The sequence below is a fragment of the Pleurodeles waltl genome, chromosome 4_2 (assembly GCF_031143425.1).
Source record: "Pleurodeles waltl isolate 20211129_DDA chromosome 4_2, aPleWal1.hap1.20221129, whole genome shotgun sequence".
Classification (NCBI taxonomy): Eukaryota; Metazoa; Chordata; class Amphibia; order Caudata; family Salamandridae; genus Pleurodeles; species Pleurodeles waltl.
In genome coordinates, this window is record NC_090443.1 from 462,326,354 (window position 1) to 462,349,978 (window position 23,625).

Below are 23,625 nucleotides of genomic sequence, written 5' to 3' on the forward strand. Positions count from 1 at the left end.
CATTAAGGGTTTACAATAACAAATGCTGGCCAGCCAGGTACAAGACATATGCATTAGTCTGACGTGAGCCACAGAAACATTTGTTCCACAACAATGGGGTTCTCTCGAGAATGCAAGGGGGTCACTTTTAAGAACCGAATGATAGAAAATCTAATTTCAATGAAGAACATTACACAGTAGAACAGCACTGCAATATAACTTTGTTACTGGATGTTGCACCTACTTAGCCAGTCTAAGATGAATGAAGGAAAATGCCTATTAGGTCAGGGGTACTAGTTCAGACACGACATGGTAATGCTATGGAATTAATCATATTACTTTGTCAGTTGGAAGGAGTATAACAGACAAAATAGTATATCTTGCACAAGGAGTAAATATGTGCGGTTCTCCAAATGGCATTTTAACTTAGACGCATATTTACCATGCTTTTAATCAAAGCAGGCCTGTATTTGGAAGTACACCCTGCGCCCCTATACATACAAAGCCATTCTACCTAATATTCTGTAATATTTATGGTTTTATCGGAGTTGTATTAATGGAGGCTGAGTCATCAAAATGCTAGGGGTAGCAGAAGTGACATTGCGTATCCTTGACAATTTATGACCTGCCCATTGCCTCTCAACAGCCTATTTGCAGCAGACGAGCTAGAAAATTAGGTCATAATGCAAACTACAGAAAGCACAGAGCCTCTTTATTTTCTCTTCTTGGCACTTGAATCTTGCTCTTTGAAACCAGGTAAGACAAAGGCAATGCCAGCGGGTCCGAAGGTCAAGCACTGGGTAGCAAGTTTTCCTGCTATCCATTGCTTGACCTCCATTAGTGGATCACATATTCATCAGAATTGTCATGATGGTTATGTGAAGTCTCAATCCAGAGTTCAAGTGAGTGCCACCCTGTTACAATTAGTTAGAGAGAAGAGTATCAGTTAACCTCAGTGGAAAACTGTATTATCGTAGAGAGACTTGATTAGCACAGAAATGAACCATACGGCACAACTCGTATTTAGGACACTTTTGATCCGATACTTTCCTGCAAGCTTAAGATCATTTGGAAATGCCATGTCTTTAATTTAATAAACAATTTGCAAGTGTCATGTGCTTTGATGAAACCTTGCTTTCCATCTCTACAATGTTTGTTTGAAACATTTCTTAAACCTTCATCCAATCAAATGGCAGGATTTATCATTTTTGACACTTCTGATTTCATCCATAGCCGTGCTCAGAAACATTAAAGCCACAAGTCAAACTAGGTCTGGTAATTCATCTCAAATCATTTAGTCAGTAAGGTAGGGATTTTACTTACTTTCCATCTGCAAGGTTGATCTTTTTGAAAAAAGGGTAGTTCTCTGGAGTAGGATTCCCATTCTGGTCCTCATAGAGGAAAACTGGGGAGCGTCCAATTTCCACACCCAGTTGCTGGATGCCTTGTTCATCGTACACGGAAATTAGAAAAAACTGAGTTCCCTTTTTTGCTCTTAGTGTTGTAAGTATAGAAAAATCTTCAGGAAATTGGCCATCTAGAAAAAAAAAGATTATGTTTTATTTAGCCGTCCATAACTACTTAATCAAATATCACCAAACGAGATATTCGCACAGACATAATACAGTGTAGTAGGTTTTAGACTGTAGTGAAAGGTCTGCACTACCACTGTAGAAATAACTGCTAACATTTAGAAAATATGTCAAAAGTTTGCATTTTTGGCAACTGTTAATACTGTTAATGGCAACTATTACCACTAGCAGTGTTATCATTTCTGTAATAATAATGTGTTTTTTGTGTCAACCACCACATTTAGGGTAATTTTGACATAAAATAAAATAAGTGATCTAAGCTGTTTTCTTTGAGCACTGCCAACTTTAATTGTTAATGTTAAATTATAGAAAATGTTGACAATCGCTGCAGGAGTGGGAAATAGGTGAAATTACACATAACACTGCTAACATGAACTAATACATTTATCTTTTGAGCTATGTTACTTCTAAAAAGACTAGACCAGCTCTTGGGCTGCAAGATTGTTCTTGTTAAAATTGATATGTCATTGGTAGCTAGTATTGGGTGGTCTCATTATTTGTTTATGCAAGTGGTAGAAGCACTACTGCATTACACATTTCAAATGTACCCCCATTTTTTTACACCACCTTCAACGCTAAAAATTGCATTAATTCAATTGAATAGAGTTGTTATATTTAGAGGATATATTATGAGCAAATCCTCAAAATATAGATTATGAAAATGGTTAGAAAATGAAAACTCAAAACTACCTAACGTGTTAAAGAAGTTCATTTGTCTCTCATGTTTTTCTCATGGTCTAAGACCTTTTCTTTCTTAGGTATGGTAGTTTTGATTAAATATACGGCTTTGTAGGTTTGATTTACTTTCCTTTTTTATTATGGTTATACACAGTCTGCAATGGAGAGCATTAGGAGCCATCACTAGAATTGTTTTTCAAACGTAATTAGATGTGCTCAAATATTATTTATTTTGGGATCTATTAGATTTATTTTTTACTTTTGCAAGGTATGGTGAACTCTAATCAAAAATAGGTTTCTAGTGAGACAAAGATCAAAAATATGTAACAACAATCGTGATTGAATTATTCATATAATTATCTCACTTTTACCAGTTGAGCAAGAGTTACTGTTTTTTCTGAATCTCCTAATAATCTTTATAAGTTTTGAATGTTTGGAGAGGTTGATAAAAGCTATACAAGTAATGCTGACTTTTGTTTACCACCCTGTACCATCTTTCCTTGCAGCTTCATCATCTGCTATACTTTTCAAAAGGATCACTTAAAAAAAATATGGGAAATACCTAAAGTTTTCTTTGCTTGAGTGAGAATTGAGCATAAATTCCACTAATACTGGAAAATGAAAGTAACTTCTGTAGAGTATTTGGCGTTAATAATGTCAAGAGGGCCAGTAACAGGATGTGTGAGGTAAACCTCACTCTCCAATGACGGATGTGAATTAAGCTCTGCATTGTCTGAGTTGCTGAGGAAAGGAGTCTTCATAAAAGTCAAAGGGTCTGATTCACAATAACAGGTTCAATGTATCCAATGTGTGAGATCTGCCTACACACAGTAGTAAGTTACACTTTTCTAGCTCATGAACACAACTTTTCAACTTATATATCCATACTACACCTATGACATACTCATAATTAAGCCGTTAATCATTGGAATTAATAAGGAAACTGACCTACTCTTATTATCGAAACTCACATGTTTGTGCTTTCTGCATTGTGAACAGAACACATAAACAGGCTTAGGAAATTTTAAGAAATTCAAGTAATGTTTCAGTAGGATGTCTTTCTTTCCTACACACTTTAGTGTCTGGTGCAGGTTCTCACTGTTTCAGTAACACTTCCATCTGAATCCTTCTGGCGTAACTTGGATCTCTTCAAATGTTTGTCACTCTTCTCTAAGTTAAACCTAAATGGGTGTTCATTTGCTTGGTTTCCCTAATCACTTTTCTGTCACAGGAGACACCTACATGCAGCAGTTTGAACTTCTGAATGTGTAGTTTATTTATGAGTGAAATATACTTGACTATGGGCGTATTTATTTCACTATCATTGCCAATAAATCATAATTTTCGGCAGAAAATAGAATACTTTGATGAAGGATATCGTGTGAGGCGGCCAATCAAGGGGCATAGTTTTAAATAGTGCAGCAGGTACAGTGGCACCGATGCCAGAGACTTGAGTGGCCCAAAATAACCCAGATTATTGCTGTATTTTATAATTTAAATGGCAGCCAGGCGGTCCATTTATTTTCTTGCACTGGGGCCTATGGCACTCTGGCTAGGATACCGGAAGCAGTCTCACGCCTCTCCTTAAATTACTCCTCTGAGTAGAAGCATCTATTTACAGATCTCAGTCTCTCACGCCCTCTAGAGTCACGTGGTTCACGCCTTAATAAACGTACCAGGGAAAAGCTGCTTTGTTGGTGCGCTGAACTGAGTCTTGTTTTCGATGCGAAATGCAATGTCAGTTTCTTCAACACCTTTCCGCTGCGTGCAGAGTCCGGAAGCGATGGTGACCCCTTCGGTTGTTTCCCTGAGATCGAGTGCCTGTAGAAAATCGACTGGACCACCTGTAAAATAAAAAAACAAAAGATACTGTTAAAAAGAGGCATAAAAATATGTTATGTCCTTCAATGCTAAACACTTTTCAAATTCATATGGTCCTCTAATGAAGGGGGTACTATAAATATACACAAGATTTCACACAAATAAGAGCTTTTTGTGTTGACATATACAAAGATTTGACCATCCCATTTGACACATAATGCCATATTTACATGTGTTGACATGGCGATTATTGTTCACGTCATGAACAGACTGGCCAGCCCCAAATATCCATCTCACAAGGCATACCGGCTCTATGCAACTGTCTCACCCTGGTTATGGGCTTAACGGTCCCACCTCAAACTGCACATTTTTCGGAAGACTGATCTTGATTTGTACATGACTGCACACACTCCTTTTAACTTGTTAGTAGGTTCCACAAACCCATAGTAACTTAGATATGGACTATAAATGGCCATTTTATCTTGGCTCTGGGCTACGCAAACTCAATGTAAGATGAAGGTCGCTGAATGATCCCAGCTTGGATGTAGTCTTCACATGCCATATAATTCTGCTCCTGGTGCCCTGGGCCTTTGATGCTGCTCTTGGCTCCACCTACCTATCTCTGCTGAGATGTTGACTATAGACTACCTCAATTGTGTGCTCCAAAGATGCATACATGGCATTTGGAGTGGTTCCACAGGTACATCTCACCTAATATGACCATACACTGGAGGCATCAAAGATGTCTGTTTCTCAATGGTTGTGCCTGTTTCATAATGGTTGAATCTTGTCTTGCCCTGGCTGCAATATTTGTGACACCGATTCCCTTGGTGTGGATACTCACATAAATTTATATGATAGATCTGTGAATAGCAAGCATAAAGTTGGCACCGCAACAATTACAAAACATTACACGTTGCACAAGCAGACCAAAAAGATGTAGCAAATAAAATAGAAGATTCTGTGGATATTTCCATAGAGAAATCAGAGACATTCTGCAAGATACAATAGCTTTTGTGAAGATGAGGCAGTGAAGGTTCAAAAAGGTTTGTCTAAATAAATACAGTACTTTGGGCTTGATTTAGAGTTTAGCATGTAGATTACTCACTCACAAAAATGACAAACATCATGTTTGTCTTACTACAAGTGCATTATAGCTAGGGCTGGACTGGTAAACCAAAAACAGTCCTGGGGAGGAGAGAAAGTGATAAAGGCACCGGAAGCAGGACAGGGCTTTCAGAATTGGCCCTCTTTAGCTCCCGTCCACCAGCAAGGTGCCCACTGACTTAAAAGGCTAGTTTAGCTTCAATTTTATCCCATGGTGCTTGTAACACAACATAAAAGTACATCTGTCTCATTTATAATTGAGTATCCTATCCGCTAAACTTAATTCAGACCCTTTGTCAGATTGGTTCACTTACTTTGCTCTTCAACATGAACAGCAATCTACAGAAGTGACCCACATCTCATTCTATTCAGTGCCAGAGGATACACAACTCGTTACCAAGGTTTCCTATGAAATGTTGCAAAAAGATATCCTAATTATTCCATGGCTGAGCTTCACTACTGATGAAAATGTTTGATGTGGCTTTTCTTGTCTCCCTCTAATGCATGACAGCTGGCCATGGCCACCAAAGAGACCCACTGAAATTCTGCATCCATTTTTGGACTTTTTTTCATATACGTCATCCTCCTGTGCCAAGCCCCTCCTCTATGTTTTTTTATGGGAGAGCGGCATGGGAAAGTTCCATTGGCTCTGAGAGCCAAAGATGGCCTTGGCCATCCTTTCGGAAGACCTGTCATCATCGATCATTTAAATCTTTTGTTGTATCCTATCTAGAAGATGGAGAACAGCAGTTTTCATACTGACCATCTGTTATTTCTTCATTTCACCATCCCAGAAGACATCATTTGTGATGTAACCTAATATGTAAATATTAATTTAAATTACTCATTTTTAATAATGCTATGTGAAGTGTATAAGAAGACTGTCACATCTAAACAAACTCAAAAACATGAAGTACTTTATTACATTAGATTAAATTGTAACTTTTTAATGACATAATTACTGTCTGCAGTGTTGTAACTTATCACAGTCTGGAATCCTAAGGCTGCGCCCTCATCGCCCTCATCATGTGAATTGCCTTTATTCCCCAATATCTTCAAGATCCGAGTATGGCAGCGAACGCTCGAAGGATTACACTCATATGTAATATGCATGGTTATGGAACAGGCTACATCGTTGACAAGGCATGTCAATACCAACTGCATGCTTTTCAATCCTGATTCAGTGGCCTGTGACTGAACATTTCGTCCCAATGTTATCGCAGTAGAGGCACTTGTCATTAATGTTCTGGACTTGAAAGTTTGTGTGCGTTTGTGTTTTGTGGGAGGCATGGCCAGCACAGTGGCCGTGGTGGTCCGTCCGCCTACTCCTATTGAAGCCCCCTCTTGTCTAATGGCCACAACATTAGTGCTTCGTGAACCCACGTCCTGTGCTGGATACATGCACATCTGTAACCTGCGCCAGCTCCTGGTGGCACCTTATCCAGAGTTCCTCATCTTTACCCGCACCCCATCGATCACAGTGAAGAAGTGTTGCGTATAGATCTGTATGTAACTCTCAAGGCACAAGTTAGGACCCGGTCTTTCAACCTTCCAATTATCAAGTTAATTCGCTTCTGTCCTGCCTTAAGGTTTTGTCACCTGACTGCATCCTCTTTTTGACGTAGCTGTGGCTTCAACCCTTTACGCTTTCATCCAAACATTGATTTGTTCAAGGATAATTCAGGGTGTAGCTTGTATGTGTGGCTGTTGGAATCAGGCGTGTAACACCCATTGGGCTGGCTGAGAGAGCTTCTCTCCTCCTCCGTCGCCAGTCTCCGAGGGCTGGGAACCGGGTTCCCAAGTAACATAGCGCTGCTCTAACCTGCTCGTTTATAGCGCATCAGGCCTTCATTGTCTCTCTCGCCGCCCCCCCTGCTGCTCCTGATCATGCTGCCTGTGAGTAAAACTGCAAAAAAAAATGAAAATACTGCGTCCTCTGAAATTCAGTAATACATAGTGCATTCTAGTTCCTATATGTATCTCTTTAATAACCTATATGATGCCACAAAGCTCTTGCTGTCATTTAATTCCTTTTAATTTATTTCAAGGGAACAGAATAACATACTTGGAATTATTTCATTGAAAGCACAAGGCTAGCCCTAAGAATCAATAATCTAATCTACTCGACTAACAGTAGTATTGTTCAAATTCTCATTAGTACCTCATCAGGAGTAGTAGGTGCTATATAAGTGTAATTGCAATACAATACATGTGTTACTTCACAAAAAGATTTTAATGAAAGTTAGTGTTACAATGGCTACAGGATACAATATGAGACCAAAAAGTTTAAAATACTCTGAAACACATTTTAAAGTGCCTTTTTAATTTAAAGACAGAACTATACAAAGCATAATATTTCTTAAACAATGCATGAAGTGATGTTATTTGATATGAGTATTCAACTCTAATGTGATTATTCAAATGCATCTTAAGTGGTGTAAAACTGTCTAATTGCACTACAAGGAATAGGGATCAAAGAGTCCCATGTTGCAGTGGGAAGCTGCAAATATACCCCTTTTGAGAAGTCCACAGCCACAAAACATGTTTTCCTGTAACTCCAAAAATACTTGCATTATGTCTTTCTCCTAACAGAAACTTTGTGTTTAGTGAATGACAATGATGACTCAGTAAAGTTAAGTAGAAGGTAGTATGTAGATGTTTAGTCTCAAAATGTGACTTTTTGCTAGAATGAATCTACCTTAGTAGTTTGGCCGATTGTGAACTCATTACAATAAATATACATTTGTTTAAGCTCAGTTCCTATGTGCCAGATAGTTAATGAAGAGGACTTCCTTTGGGTTTCTTTATGCAGTGCCACATCATAGTCATTGGACAATAACCATACCTATAGAATTTGCTTTGCGTATGGCTTTGTAGAGTACTATGTTACATTGTAGCCTTTATACATCACTTTTCTACACTTTATAATGCCTCAAAGTTTTTTTGGGGTGTTCGAGTAAGCATCTACCTAGGTTGTGTATTTAATAATTTACAGGTACCAAGATGTTTGACATTGATTCTGTGTTGTTGTAGCACCTTGGATAATCACACTTCATGCTCAGTTTCTGTGTGTCCTGACTGCCTGTACAGTCAACATCTTTCCAAATGTGTGCTGTATTTTAGGCCTTGTATGTGCCTAAGCACATCAAAGAAAAATAACATTTGGTAACAGCTAAAACTCAGGAGTACTATTTAGAATGATATAAATACAGACTCAACATTCTATGTGTTACAAATCCCAGACAAAAGGTATTTTTCCCCTTGATTGTAAAAAAGTTGGTTCATGTTCTAAGGGCTTGATTAAGTGTTTGGTGGGAGGGTAGTCCGTTGCAAACATGATGGAGTACAGTTCCTGCCAAACCTTTTGTCCGTCCAACTTATTTAGAGAAAGAGGGTCCATATGTATTTCGTCAACAGAGCCCTTGTAGACTACATTGGTTGTATACATCCTCTGATGGCTTAGTGGAGTAGGACTCAAAATGGCTGAATGTGTCACACCGCAATATGAATTCTGCTAAAATTCCTTGAGGGAGAACCCTGAAACCACTGTAAATATTACTAAGTCTTCTTGCACTATTGGATGTATATCTTTGAGAATAATAACACCACACATCATGGTATTATACCAGAGGAGTGAAGGGGCCCCCACAAGTAATTTTAATGCACCTCTAAAAATGGCTACCCCCTTTTTTTAAGTGTTAGTCCCTCCTCCCCACCTTAAGTTTAGGTCTAGTTGCGCTCGTGGTTGAAAAAGACATCTGTTGCAGCCGCACCTGCTCGTAATGTAGAATGTTAAACGGGGCCTGTATTCTCCTGTCATAGCTGGACAGTGAAGAAACTATGGAGGTCATTAGTAACATGGCGGTAAAGACCGCCATGCCGGCGGTCATTACCACCAACGGCATGGCACTCCAGACGCCATATTCTGAACACAGTATTGAACTGGCAGCAAAGCAGCCTGTTCTCCACCACCCACCGCCATGCCAGAATCGACCGCCAGGCCGACGGTAGGCACATTCGACCCAATGGTGAGGGCCGGACCGGCAGTGGGATTATGATCCCATTTCCACCAGGGATTTCCTGGCGGGATACCACGTCAGGTAATCCCTGGCGGAAAGCATACGGGTGTCAGGAATCCTCATTCCTGTCACCTGTGTGTGACATACCGCCCCCCCCTTGCCACTACCTTCACCCACCCCCCCAAGCCTCTAGAATTGCACCCACCCCCCACTGCCTGAACCCCAAAAACTGACCCCCCCAACCCTCCTCCCCAAATCTCCTTGTAGGACTCCCAGCAATCCCCCACCCCCTCACACATACAGGTCCCCTCAAACCCCAACCCCCCACATCCTCATGCACCCATACACCTACATGCACACATGCATTCATAGACTCAGACACACATCCCCCTTCACAAACACTTATGCACACCCCCATGCACTCACACACTCACCACTCCCCTCTCTTTCCCTCTCGGGCATCACTTACCTGTTCCATTGCGCTGCTCCGGGAGGGAACGGGAGGGAACGGGCTCCTTGTATGCTGCTCTGCCGGCATCACTGCGTCTCCATACACCATCACCTATAGCTGCATCATTATAGGCATGGCTGGGTATGGACTGATGTGGCGGTGAGGGTGGAGCATCATCCACCCCCGCCACCGACCGCCAGCATGGCGCATGGCAGGCCTCACGCCATCAATGGCGGTGATGCTCCATGAGTCATAATATGGCGGGATGCCTGCCGCCGCCACTGGCGGTCTTCTGTCGACCGTCAGCATGATCGGCAGTGGGCTATCCCGCTATTTTCAAAATTAGGGCCTACGTAACAATGTGCATAATGAATGTGCTATACCTGTTTCTGAAAGGGCAACTGCTGTAGGAAGCTTCTGCAGCATAATTCTACAGATGTGAAGGAATTACTCTAACATTTGATTAAATCGGAAATTGTTCCTTGTGTCCACAGCGCAATTCGACAGCTTGGAACTTATGAAAGCTGTGTTATTTATATCTTAATCTTTAATTCAACTTTCATTGATAAGTGAAAACAAAGCATGCACAAAAATGCATGATTACACATTGGGATTTCCAAATGTCATTTCGAGAGACTGTTTGGATTAAAGAAATAGGTGACAGATTTTTTCAAGCTTCTAGGTTTCTGGAAAAGCCTGACAAGACCTAATATTTTCTCTCTGAGTAATCCAGCAAGACCATGCTCAGTATCATTAATGAGCATAAATGAGCACATTTCACCCATATCACAGTGATGCTGGAACTATTTTCAGAGTGGAGGGGGTGGGGCTGCCATCAATGTTATATAACTGACATCATAGGAACTGTGAAAAATCCAAGCATCACACAAAGAACAAACTTAGCAAATGAGACATGTTATACAGCAGGAGAGTGGTAAGTGCATGATATGCAGCTGGTGGTGCATTTTGGAGCACACTGTTGCAAATATATTACTGTGTGGTAGTGCACTATAATTTACAGACTGCACATTTTCCATTGAAATGGCAAATAATTCACAGCGACATAGAGTTCCATGGTGATAAAACAATATAGCGCACAAATAATAATGTGCAGAAAAGGGTTTCAGGCAACATTTATCATTTGTACACAGCCAATTAACATGTCTTGATTTTCTTATCCTTTTGAAATCTTTGTTCCCATTGCACTTCAGGATTACAAAACAAATTCACTTAATTTGTGCTTTCTTAACTGCAATATATTTTGGAATATTTGTACAGTTCCTTTAGATGTGTTTCAATGTTGTTCATACATCCCTTCCTTTCGCCTCTCTGTACTCCAGCAAGAATGTCAGATAGTTTTCTTTACAAAATCCTCTGACCTTGCAGTCAGAGAAAGAATAGTAAAAAAAAACAAAAAACTCCACCTTAAAAGAATAAGCAGCAATTTGTCAGCAGACATAGCCTCACATGTGACCTCTGTCTTGAAGCACAGCAAATGTAATAGGATAAAAACAACATTTAAAATCCATCATTATTGCTTATTCTCTCTGTGAACTTCATATTTTGGGGATGGTGTAGCACCCTCCACAGCCATACTTCGAGCGCCTCTGCTTGTCAAAGGGAGTACAAAAGAAAGATTTGGTTAGCCTGGGTGGCTGGTTGCTTAACAGAAGATTCAAAATGTAGGGGTTATTGGTGTGTGAGGTCTTTGGGTATTCGAGGGTCAGATTCCTCTCATCTGACAAGGAAAAAGTTAGTTGGCAACAGGTAACATTCAGTTCTTTTGTATCCAGGATCAACTTTCACATTTCCTCCCAAGAGCTGATTCTTGACTGCCACACACTAAAGTCAACTGGGGCATCGAAAGGGCTCTAGCCTCCGGTCTACACAATTCTGAGCTAGTTTTAAGAGTTCTTGGCCTGTGCAGTAAATACTATTAATTGTGCCTGATAATTACAGGAGCCAGAGTAGAAGCCAGATGACCATTCACAGTTACTATTGTCTGGACTCTGTCATTTGGAGGAGAGTGGCTAATGGAAGAGTTGAATAAGTGGTTGAGGGAGATTGACTGCAACAATTTGTCTCTCTTATATATCAACACTGGCAGCACTTTGAAAAAGGCTGAGGGTCTCATTATGACCCGACTGCCAGCACCACGGTGGCGGTCGGCCCGCTGCCAATGTGGCAGTCTGACAGCAACATTCCGACCGTGGCAGTTGCGCCGCGGTCTGACTGCCAGTACCACCGGTTTTCCTCCACTGGAGGGGCTGGCGCTTTTAATCCGCCAGGGCAGCGCTGCAAACAGTGTTACCCTGGGGATTACGAGTCCCTTCTCCACCGGTGATTACATGGCAGTAGCCCCGCCATATAAAGGCTGGTGGAAGTGGGATGCAGGGTAGCCAGGGAGGGCCCCTGCACTGCTCATGCACTTGGCATTGGCAGTGCAGGCCCCCCCGGCAAGCCCCATCGCGATTTTCACTGTCTGCTTTGCAGAAAGTGAAAATAGCGATGGGTGCTGGTGCACCCTGCGCACTACAGCATTGCCGCCAGCTCTGTTATGAGTCAGCATCAATGTTGTAGGCTGTTTCCCGCTGTGCCAGTGGGCGGAAACTCTGTTTCCACCTGTCGACCCAGCGGTAAACTCTTAATGGGGTCTGTGGGAAGGGGGTAACTTGACCACAGGATTTTTGCGGACGGACTTTTCCATCCTCAAAAAACTCAATGTCACCTAATGCCAATGTATGTCCTCTTTGTCACATGAAAGGAACTTGACACTCAAGCAAACAATCAAACTACGCAGTGAAGCCTCCTAAATCTTGAATATCTTATTAAGTAATCAGCTAACAAGACTTCGTCTTCTTGCTCACTTTGACAAGCGTAAAGTCTGTTCACTGTAGTAGGTGCTTTGTGAAAAATGATTATTACTTTTATTGTAACAAGATGGTGGATGTTACCGTCTCACCCTTAAATGATAAAATAGGACTTATTATGAATTACTACAATATGAGTAGAGCTCAGCAATACCACATCTAAGTGTTTGTGCTTTTATGTCAAGCCTAGAAAAATACCTATTGTCAGTTCACCAAGAATTTACAGTGGACTTAAAGCCTACCAATTTCTTCCCTTTGTTTGACTTTATTGTCACTCTCAATTGCTTGCTTCTTATTTAATTGCTTTCCAATTATGTTTTTTGTACAGTCTCAGGTTCATAGATTCTTTACTTGCGTCCTTCCACTGCACACTCTTTGGGTGCTACTTTTATTTCTTTTTGCTTATACATGCCAGGAGATTGCATGTGTTTTCCAGCTGTCTCCCTGACACGATTCTCCTCCTGCACTCCTTGTTAATTTATCTTATCTGCTTCCCTCCCTTCACGTTCACTTTTGTCCTCACCCATATGTTTCTCTCTTTTCTCTCATGTTGTTCCATCCCTCAAGATAGTCTTCCCCACCTTCCATGTTGCTTTCTCCAATTTTAGCTTTTTTTCCTTTTCTCTCCTCACCTGCTACCCACACTCACTTTTCTTTTTCACCCACCCCCACGACATCAGTACCATTTTATATATATATTTGTTTTTGTAGCGATGGCTGTAAATTGCTGTCTGCGCTACCATTTCAGAAATAGTTTAATATTTTTTCGATTTACTGACCCACCTCCGATCAGTAAATAAAAAACATTTAAAAAAATGACACTCATTTCACAAGCATGCATCATCATGTATGTGCATGTGAACATCATGACACATGTGAACATACAAAATGATGCGGTCATCACAGCGATGTCATTGTGCCTTTTTTCCTTTTGTTCACTCCGTTCAGCTTCATACAGCATGAACAAAAGGCAAAGTTAAAAGGTCTCTTAGGCGTGAATTAATGAATTTGCCAGTGCTTTTCAAAAATTAGATATTACCGCAGGTGCAGAGTGTGGTTGCTGTCTTGTGCACCTTCGCACCAACAGTTAATACGTTAATTATATACGATCAATTTCACAAAAAATACACACAAACTTGTGACGTTGTAGGGCATTTGTGAACTTGTGATTGCCCTGTATGCCACTAAGAGACTGCGAGATGCTATTTCATAGACAAGGATCAGCCATTGAAAAAGCTGGTATTGACTCGGAGACATCCTAAGGATTTCTGAGATGTTAGAAAAGTATTTTACAGTGTGCGTGTCATTCGGGTCTGGAGGTAATCAGCTTAGTATTATTCACTTAAAATGGCCATTTGGTGAAGGATGTTACAGTTGATGTCAAAACCCCAGCTGACATCATCAAACAAACGAAGTTTGTAGAATGCTTATTGGTCCAGATTGTTAGATATGCAGTACTGGGCAAAGAGAACTGTTATCTACACTAGATAACACATTTAAGATATTTTCTATAGGAATAGTCCATCTCAACAAGAGTTCTAGTTTTGAGGGCAGCCACTGGGCATACTTCTTTTCTGGTAGGATTGCTTGAGGTCATATTATTTTGTGCATGATGCGGTATAAGAACCGTTTATCTAATAATGCAATTATCTAACTCCTACACAGCCCACAGAGTCTTATCCTGGAGAGTGCCAATGTGCAAAGCTCCTCAAGATTATGGGAGACAATTTGCTGAGTGCGTTCTATGGCAAATCTGATTAGCATGCAAAGTATATTCACCGGGGGAAGGCGCTCCTTATTTGCTCACTTTTCTGGACACAGACCATGTTTCCCTTGAGTTCTTTCTCTCATCAGCCCACACACTTGGAAGACTGCCTGTTTCCCAGCACCACCCAAAACATCTGGAAGCAATGCCAGAGTTGCAACAGCTGGCGAGGGGGAACCCTTCCAAGCATGTTCAACACCAGCTACATGGAACGAAAAACGATTGGGGAGCCACGAACAGGAAAATTTGAGTTGAGTGATATTTTGAGGAAATAATCCATTATGTCAGCAGCTGTTGCTCCTGGCAATCTAAGTCAAAGACTTCTATTTTTCAACTCCTTGACAACATTGCAATGCGGACTTTATGCCCAGAAGGTTGGTGCACCCTATCAATGACTCACAGTATTCAGCTGTGTAGGAAATTGTGTCAATGCAGTTCTGCCATCTACCGTGAAATGTCATCAGCACTGTGAAATTGGTGCTTGGAGCGAAATGTCTAACAGCAAGCTAAATTTGGAGCATTACACTGATGAGAGAGATTGCACGGGACTGGGGCAGTGCAGTGCCATGGAAGTAATCACAGATTAAATACTTAATGTGAACACCGTGGTTTAGGACTTTAAAAAAATGTTTTTCCAGAAGGAGGCAGAAGTGGTCATTAGAGGACTTGGGAATGTTTCCAAAAGGCTGGTACTTCTGGAGGGCAGGCAGTACTGGTGGAGTTAGCAGAAATATCCAAATGCCTAGTCCATCTTCAAGACGAGATGGAAGAAGCTATCTATGCTTAACAGACCCAAAGGAGGTGCCTCTGATGAGGATCATCATTGCGAAACTGATGCCCAAAGGGCAATGTCGAGTAACCCAAATCACAAACTTGGAAGTCTCTCCTATCTCTTTCCTGAAATTAAAAGTAACTCCACTTGGTAGAACTCCTGCTGCAAAATACATATTCGTTTTATTATTGCATGGCATTGTGTCTCAGTGTGTCTGGAATCAATATACCTCCAGCAATCAGTTCAGAGATCCCAATCAAAATGTGCAGAAGAAGGAGCTGGGAACTTGTCCAGTATGATGATGACAATTGTCAACTCCATCTTTTCCTTCTAACCAATTACCACATTGTAAAAGAAGAGTATGGTAAGCACCAAGTTTTTACTCATCTTTGCTGTTGCAGGGACAGCCCAGTATCATCAAAGGTGAAGTTGTTGGTATTTCACACCCAGCAGGATACTGGGTTCAAAGACTATGATGGAAGGTTGGCCCACATAACCTCCTTGAAACATCGAGTATTTTAGTCTAGCAAGCAAGGTCTATCTCAAAGGAGGCGGTCTGAAGGTTAAGTTGCGGTGTGATGTGGCATAATAGTCACATCTGCAGGAAAGTTAGGAATATTCAGCCAGAGTTATTTTATGTAAAAGTGCAAGACCTTAATAGTACCTCACAATATGCAATTGAATGTACAGTAAAAATTGCAGCCAATTATTTAAATCCCAAGGAAGTGCAGTTGCGTCAGGGAACATTCATGTTACATACAGATCTACCATCTGCAATCAGCATTATGACTTTTTTCTATGGTACTGGGACTAAGCATGCAGGACTAACATTGCCTTGTTTAAATCTGCATGGTTATGCAAGAACAAATTTACTCCTATTTATCAACTGCTCTAAGCAATTGTTAAATGGAAGCTGGGGTGCTAGTGCGGATTGCACAGCTGGGCATGGTCTCATGGGATAGGGCAAACTTTTGGTCAATTGGGGCAAGTAGTGGTTGTTCCTGCAGCCCAAACCAGATGCACATGTAATCTTTTCCAGTTAGCTTTTCTGGAGGGTAAAATCCAGCAAGGCGTTCCCACACAATGCAACTCCCACAGCAGGGATCACAAGCCTGTTGTGATTATTCGGTATCTCACCACCTCCTAGGATTTCCTCCTGGCGGATTTGGAATCAGCACATAAGTGTTGAATGACAAGAGCTGTAGCCCTTGGAAAAATATTCCTATCTTCTGGTTTGACTAAATCTACGGATTCCATAAAAACACCATGTCTTGCCACCTGGGAGTCATGATGAGAACAATGGGTCAATGTCTCCACGATCGCAGGGTGATGGAGGAGGCACCAGTTCTAGTGAGCGCAGAGTGTTGTCTGACCAAAAGGGAATCAGTCATGCACAAGGCCACATTCTAGGACACACTCCTGGGTAACTCAAGACCTCTTCAAACTAACTGGAACCAGTTAATCTGCCCCCCAGTAAGGTGCTGAACCTCTGCACAGTATGGCAGGGTCACAAGATCCCTCATGTACAGCCTCCAGCACCCACACCGGGTAGGTTTGTGTGAAATGGTACTAATACTTCCCCAGATGAAGGAAAGTGGGAACTTGGACCTGGGCAAGAGGAACAGGCAGCACGCAGCTCTATTTTAAGTAACCACCACACCACGTCTAGCGACAGAGGTCTTCACTCAACTGGAGGGTAATTCCAGTTTACATTTCTAGTTTGGCAATCAGGGCGTTTGAGACAGGGTTTCCCTTTTTGAGGATTTTCTGATGAGGGTATGTCTGTGCATTGCTTTCAGGATGCACTGTGGCAGTCTGAGTCATGTAACATCAATCTTAGAGCCTTTTATGGCATTAAACCTTGTGTACTCCCCTTAAACATGGTCTGGCGACAAGAAGCTGGGAGAAGAGGTCAAAGTGAGGAATGAGGATCCCCTTGGTGTTTCTCTGTGGGTGGCAACCATGTTCCATCTTGCACTCACCATTTCTAACTCAACAGCACCAAAGATGTTTGTGATCTGTCTCCTGCACTCTCTCAGGAAATCCTGATCATTATTGCAAAGCCTAAGAAAATAATATTTCTAATTACCCACATTCCTAAAACAAACGCACAAATAAGGACCTTGCTGACAAACAATTTACTGAACCTAATTCACCAGTAGGTAGAACCCTGGGTGCATTTGCCAGCCAATCAAAAACTATTGCCACCAGTCTGAAATGGTTGTCTTAAAACAGGAACATCAGTAGGGGACCACAACGTTGTTATCATGCACATGAAGTCATGAGTAGATCCCAAAGGTTGGCTTATCCCAATTAATAACCCAATGATTCCAATAACTGGCCCAATAATATCCTCATAGTCTGCCTAATGTTGAAATTCATTATTTCCTTATGTCTAGACCCTGGAGAGTATTTCTTAACGAGTACTACTGTAGTGTTTGCTGAAAGTGAATGTCCTGTTTTTTGCCAAGTAAATTAGAAACAGTTTTCCCCATGACTTAAAAACTGATTGAATGAATGATGGCGATCTTGGGCTTGAAAATCCTGAATTTGATTTAAAACTTTGTATGAGGTTTGCAAGAGGAAAACGTGGCAACATCACATATGTCTGTCTTCCTGAATATATTAGGATCATCCTGCTGTAATTCACAATACAACAAAATCACCCATCTACCCCAGAGGTATTTTGTTGCATGCTCTTTCCTAGCAGGTCACTTCGTAACTCCACTCACCAATAATAACACTGTATCTGTGGAAACACCTTCTGCCTATAATTTCGCGAACACGATCACTTTCTAAGATCTCTGTCAGATCACATATTAAATTGCCCTAATGTGTGATGCTATTTAGAACATGGCACTTCTAAATGTCCTTTTTGCACACTTCTTAATACAGGCGTTTGCTGTTCCTTTGCGCATACAAATGTAGCAGATAATAAAACAGATGGAAGGGGAAGTGACTGGCCAAGAGCAGTGCTTAATTTGTGCTTGTTGTTTCCGGTGCGGAGCACCGGCACTTATTTCTGAGGGCCGGCGCTTAGTTTTCTGTCTCAAGCATTTACTGCGAGCAAAAGACGTGGAAAAGTCGGAGGAAGAGAAAAACAAAAAAGCATCAGAAAGGGGAAAAGCATGAAGCTGCAAGAGTGAGCTAAAGGGGCAGGCGGTGGCTGTAAATGGATTGAAGAGGTGGCTCGCACTTTTAATTGCAACAGCCGCTTGTTTAAGAGGAGAGCTTTGAGCACCAGCCCCTTTTTATTCACAAATTAAGCACTGGCCAGGAGTCATAATGCGAGCTCAGCTTTTCTGTTTTTACTGAGAAGCTTGCTCACAGTACCACACTTCCCATAAGGGTAACCACATGTTTTGCTAAGTCAAGATAAAACCAGAAAATACAAAAGCAAAAACAATACTACATTTACTGAAAATAGTCGAGCTTAGTAAAAAAAGAAATGCAGCGTAAAGAGGAAAGGTTTTTAGCTTTCTGGAGGAGGGGAACCCGTTGCCTCATAATTTAAACAGACATAGTGGAAGATGATATAATTCGTTTCTTATTACCATGATGTTCTCTAAGCTAATGGGCTTCACATACCTTGAAGGGCCAATGTTTGCTCTTCCTTTAAGGCTGTTTAGAAGGATCTTTGTGTTTATTTCATGTGTTCAGTAATGATTTAGAGAAAAGTCTCGGACGACTAGCTTCCTATGCTTTAAGTGAAGTTTTAATATGTAAACCTTTTATTTGTATATTTCCAAAATATCGGGGTATTTTTTTGACGGAAATTCTGAGAGTAGTCTGAGAATTATCTTTTTTTTTATTAATGTACGTGACTCCCCATAAATCCTAACTTTCCTTTTAACTTACCCATATCCCTATGGTTCCCTAACGCCTAATAATTAGCTTTATAAATTCTGTTTATTTAAAAACTAATTTACGAAGGACACGCCTTGACCATGCATTCTCTTAATTGTAAAAAAAACAGATCTTTACATTTCAAATGTGTATTACATTGACTGCTACCCTAAAACTCAATTGTTAAAATTTGCCTGTATCACTTCCCATTTTTTGTATTCATTTTATCAGTTTAGATTATTACCATGCATATTTGTCTCGAAAGGTAATAACCCGAAAAAAAAGAAATGTCATGGTTTTGAAAACCTGAAACATTTTGGAGATCTGAAAATTGGCACTGTCCAAGATGTTGATCAATAAACACCTGCAGCAATGACTCAACACGCTGTACAGATAGCATAGACTATTATGCAAGAGATTAGGGGAGTAAAGCTGGGCACCTAACCAAGTTCTGGTGGGACAGCTGTTTCTCAAGAAGTTCTTATTTCAGTCGTCTAGTGGGACTGAGACTTAAATACCGAACATACTGTACAGCTTGAAGATGTACTGTTGCTGAGTACAGATGGAAACTCCTCTGCTCTGCTTTGGTGGAGAAATGGGTACTTGGTGAAATAGCATTTCTCCTTGAAGAGGAGCCAGTCTCCTGAAGTATTGTCCACCAAAAGATTTTTTTTTTTTAAATGGAAAGAAAGAACACTACTGCTCCCCACACTCGCTCTCCACAACTTTGCTATGTGAATATATCTCTCTACATATTTGGAGATCGTCCTGACAGCTGTACACATTTGTAGGAAAGGGAAATGCAGAGATGGAGAGATAGACACACACACACATTCACACGTGTTCACAGAAACATTTTAAGGCCTGGGCCAAGTGGTCTCTGGCCCAGGTCCCCAGCATTTCAGGGGGCCCTTGATAGAAGCAGCCCAGTTCTGCAGACAGTCATGTCCTGATGACCTTGGATAATTCTTAAAAGATTTTTTCTCAGTACCGTTTTCCTTTAGTTTATTTGTAATGTGTGTGATGTATGGTGGTCTTTAAGACACATTTTGCACAGAAATGTTTATGTTTTGCAACACCATGCAATATCCATAAACACACTTTTTGATCAAAAGAGGACCTCAGGTATGAAAAATGGGTGGGGGTCACAAAGATTATTTCCAATAATATTAGTGAGCTGCTGCTGTATGATAATATTGAAAACATAGGTCGGTACCCTTGTATATTAGATATAAACATATGTATAATTTGGACCAGTGTGTCTGTGCACTGTCAGTGACCTATACAAAGAGGGCATGAAAGAGCTGAAATTGGATCATAGATCCAAAGCTGTTCCGAAGAGGGCCCTTCAAATTCCTTTTGTCCCAGGGCCCCCGAATTCCTTAAGATGTTCCTCCATGCTCATTCACACTGACACACACAAGCGATGTAAAATGATTGTGACGAACAAAGAGACTTAAAGACAGAAAGATGGGCCGACACTGTGGGGCATATTTATACTCCGTTTGCGCCGAATTTGCGTCGTTTTTTTCGACGCAAATTCGACGCAAAACTAACTCCATATTTATACTTTGGCGTTAGACGCGTCTAGCGCCAAAGTTCCTGGAATTAGCGTCATTTTTTTGCGTGAACACCTTCCTTGCGTTAATGATATGCAAGGTAGGCGTTCCCGTCTTAAAAAATGACTAAGATGCTATTGCGTCGGATTTATACTCCCGGGCAAAAATGACACCCGGGAGTGGGCGGGTCTAAAAAACCCGCATTTGCGCCGGATTTTAGCGCCTGGGTCAGGGCAGGCGTTAAGGGACCTGTGGGCTCAGAATGAGCCCAGAGGTGCCCTCCCCTGCCCCGAGGGACACCCCCTGCCACCCTTGCCCACCCCAGGAGGACACCCAAGGATGGAGGGACCCACCCCAGGGACATTAAGGTAAGTCCAGGTAAGTGTTTTTTTTTTAAAAAAATTGTGGCATAGGGGGGCCTGATTTGTGCCCCCCTACATGCCACTATGCCCAATGACCATGCCCAGGGCACAGAAGTCCCCTGGGCATGGCCATTGGGCAAGGGGGCATGACTCCTGTCTTTGCTAAGACAGGAGTCATTTCAATGGGGGATGGGCGTCGTAAAAAAATGGCGCAAATCAGGTTAAGACGTTTTTTTTGCCTCAGCCTGACTTGCCCCATTTTTAGACGCCCAAACGCCATTTTTTCCTACGCCGGCGCTGCCTGGTGTACGTGTTTTTTTTTCACGCACACCAGGCAGCGCCTGTCGGCTAACGCCGGCTAACGCCATTCAATAAATACGGCGCCCGCATGGCGCTTCAGAATGGCGTTAGCTGGCGCTAATATTTTTGCCGCAAAACTGCATTAGCGCAGTTTTGTGTCAAAAAGTATAAATATGGGCCTGTGTACTTATTTTGCTTCGTGTATTTTGGGCTGCTGCTGGATCACAGGCTCTGCTTTATTGCGGTATTTGCCAAAAAGCATTTGGGGCTACCCTGTTTTTTTTTCCTTTTTGCATTAACCATGTGGGTGACCTTCTGGCGCAATGGTACTGGGCATGATTTTATATTTTGAAGAGTGGAGATAGTAAAGGTCTGATTTAGATGCGGGAAGAAAGGGGCATCTGCCATGACAGGTGAAGTTCTCTTCCACCGTCATCATTGTTCCCCTGCCTCATGTAGAACACGTTGTTTCAGATGGCAAAGCTGCCACCATTGCTGCTGTTGCAAAACAGACACCAGTGGAAGTGCTGTGGGAAAACCCTCGGTAGTTGTGCTCCTCCATCTGTGTTTTTGCTGGCATTTCTTCTCTCTGAGATCGCCATCATGGCTAGAAAAATCCGACAAACGTGCCTTGCACATTGGTAGATCAGCTCATTATGAAGGAGCATGAATTCTATGCCCCCGGTATGAGTCTTTCTCCAGGAATCACAATGATGAGAAATATGCCATGCTGGCACGGCTAGTTTGATTGCTCATACTATTTTCTACTGCTGTGATGTACATGGAAGCTGTTCTGGGAAAAAATGTCCTTGAACACAGATGACTACTTTCAGCTAGTGAGCCTGTCCACAACGGGTGTGGTGGTAGTGTCATTTACGCCATGCAATCCAAATGGCCAGGAGTGGAGTGTATGAGAGTATGAGACACCCACGTCACCCAATCATGCCTGGTTTTCCACACAGTGGAAGGCAGTAAGCCAAAATGTCTTTCTTAGGCCCCATGACACCCTTGCTGCCTAACTGTGAATGACTTCCTGAGTGTGGTACCAGGAGTGCGCTTAGTAGCTAAGGCTACACTGATAGAAAGGCAATGTGAAGTCAGAGGACAGAAGACATAGGTGTAGTGTTGGAAATCCAGCAGTATATTGGACAACAGATAAGAATTATATGTTGTAGACTCGAGATCTGATAGTATCATGCCTGTGCAAGCAGCTGGTGGGTGTTTTGTTCAGCAAACAAGGGGGCATATATACAAGTTACTTGCGCTTCCGTTGCATCCCTTTTTGTGATCTAACAGAAGCGCAAACTGTCACATCATATCTATGAGGCCAAGCAAAACCACTTTGAGTGGCTTTGAATGGCCTCATGGATATGGAGTAAGGCAAGGCAGCGCAAGTCACTCCGTTGCCTTACTCTGCGCTAGGGAGGCATTTCATGGGTGTTGCAGTAGGTGTTCCCATGCAACATCCATGGATTTTGATGCACCCCCAGGTTTACAAGAATTTGTAAACCTGGAGATGCGCCAAAACCTTATGCTCCCCAGGCACAAAGAGGAGAAAATGTTTTATTTCTCCTCATGTTTTCTTTTTTCTATGTGTGCTCCATTCTGCAGCACACATAGAAAGGGGAAAAGGCCTCCCAGGATTGTTTTTGTTCAGGAAGGTAAATATGCTCCCAGATATTTATCCTGTTGGCTTCCTATATGAATTGTTAGTGGCAGCAGCATTTTTTATGTTGACTTGTAGCGCAACATTCAGAGTGGATGACTAATGATCTGGCATTGAATACAAAAAGAACAGCGGACAATATGTTTTGCATGATGGCTGAGTTGATTAAGGTGTCTACTTCGGGGTTCTGTGCATGACACTGCAATCACAGGTTCGAATCATGATGATTCTATTTAACTTCTCATCCTCCGGAGCTTGATAAAAACAGCTGCAATGAGTAGGGCAGAATGCACATCTGTTAGCGAGTGCTAACAGCCCCCAATTGAATGTGCACTTTCCAAATACTCATGTTGTGCTTTAAAGATCCTTGTGCGCCCAACCTTCAGGGAGCAATTAAAATGTCAAGATAACTCTTGTGATTAATGTTCCTGCTAGGGAGAGAGATGTAGTTTTGTCCAAGGGCAGCTTTGACTCACCATAAGGTAGAATAGAGGGTTAATATTCCTGCTGCAAAGAATCAATCTGTATTTTATGTGGCAAGCTGAGTGGATTAGTAAAGCCGGCCATTCAAGCACTTTAAAACAAATGAATGTGCGTGAAATGGGGGCTACGGAGGGATGAGGGGCACATTTGGTGGGTGGTAGTAAGGGAATCCGAGGAGGAGGTCATGAGGTGAGGGGACGCCAAAAAAGACAGTTGCACAGAGCGCCACCATTGCTAAAGCCAGCCCTGACAACTCCCTCATTGTCAGCCTGTTCTAAAACGTCATTGCCAGTCTTCAAGGACTATGAATGCAGAAGAAACCTACCAATCAATGACATAATCTCAAAGGGAAATG

General features: G+C 41.8%; 1 protein-coding gene across 2 annotated transcripts in view; it reads right to left on the reverse strand.

Moving 5' to 3' along the window:
- COL5A3 (collagen type V alpha 3 chain) overlaps window positions 1-23,625 on the reverse strand; it is a 546,803-nt gene that overhangs the window by 374,058 nt on the left and 149,120 nt on the right. For both annotated transcript variants that reach the window (XM_069231786.1, XM_069231785.1), the window contains exons 2-3: window positions 3,926-4,093; window positions 1,303-1,516 (exon numbers count right to left, since the gene is read on the reverse strand). In XM_069231786.1, coding sequence (XP_069087887.1) covers window positions 1,303-1,516; window positions 3,926-4,093 — 382 coding nt within the window. The remainder of the gene's footprint in view (window positions 1-1,302; window positions 1,517-3,925; window positions 4,094-23,625) is intronic.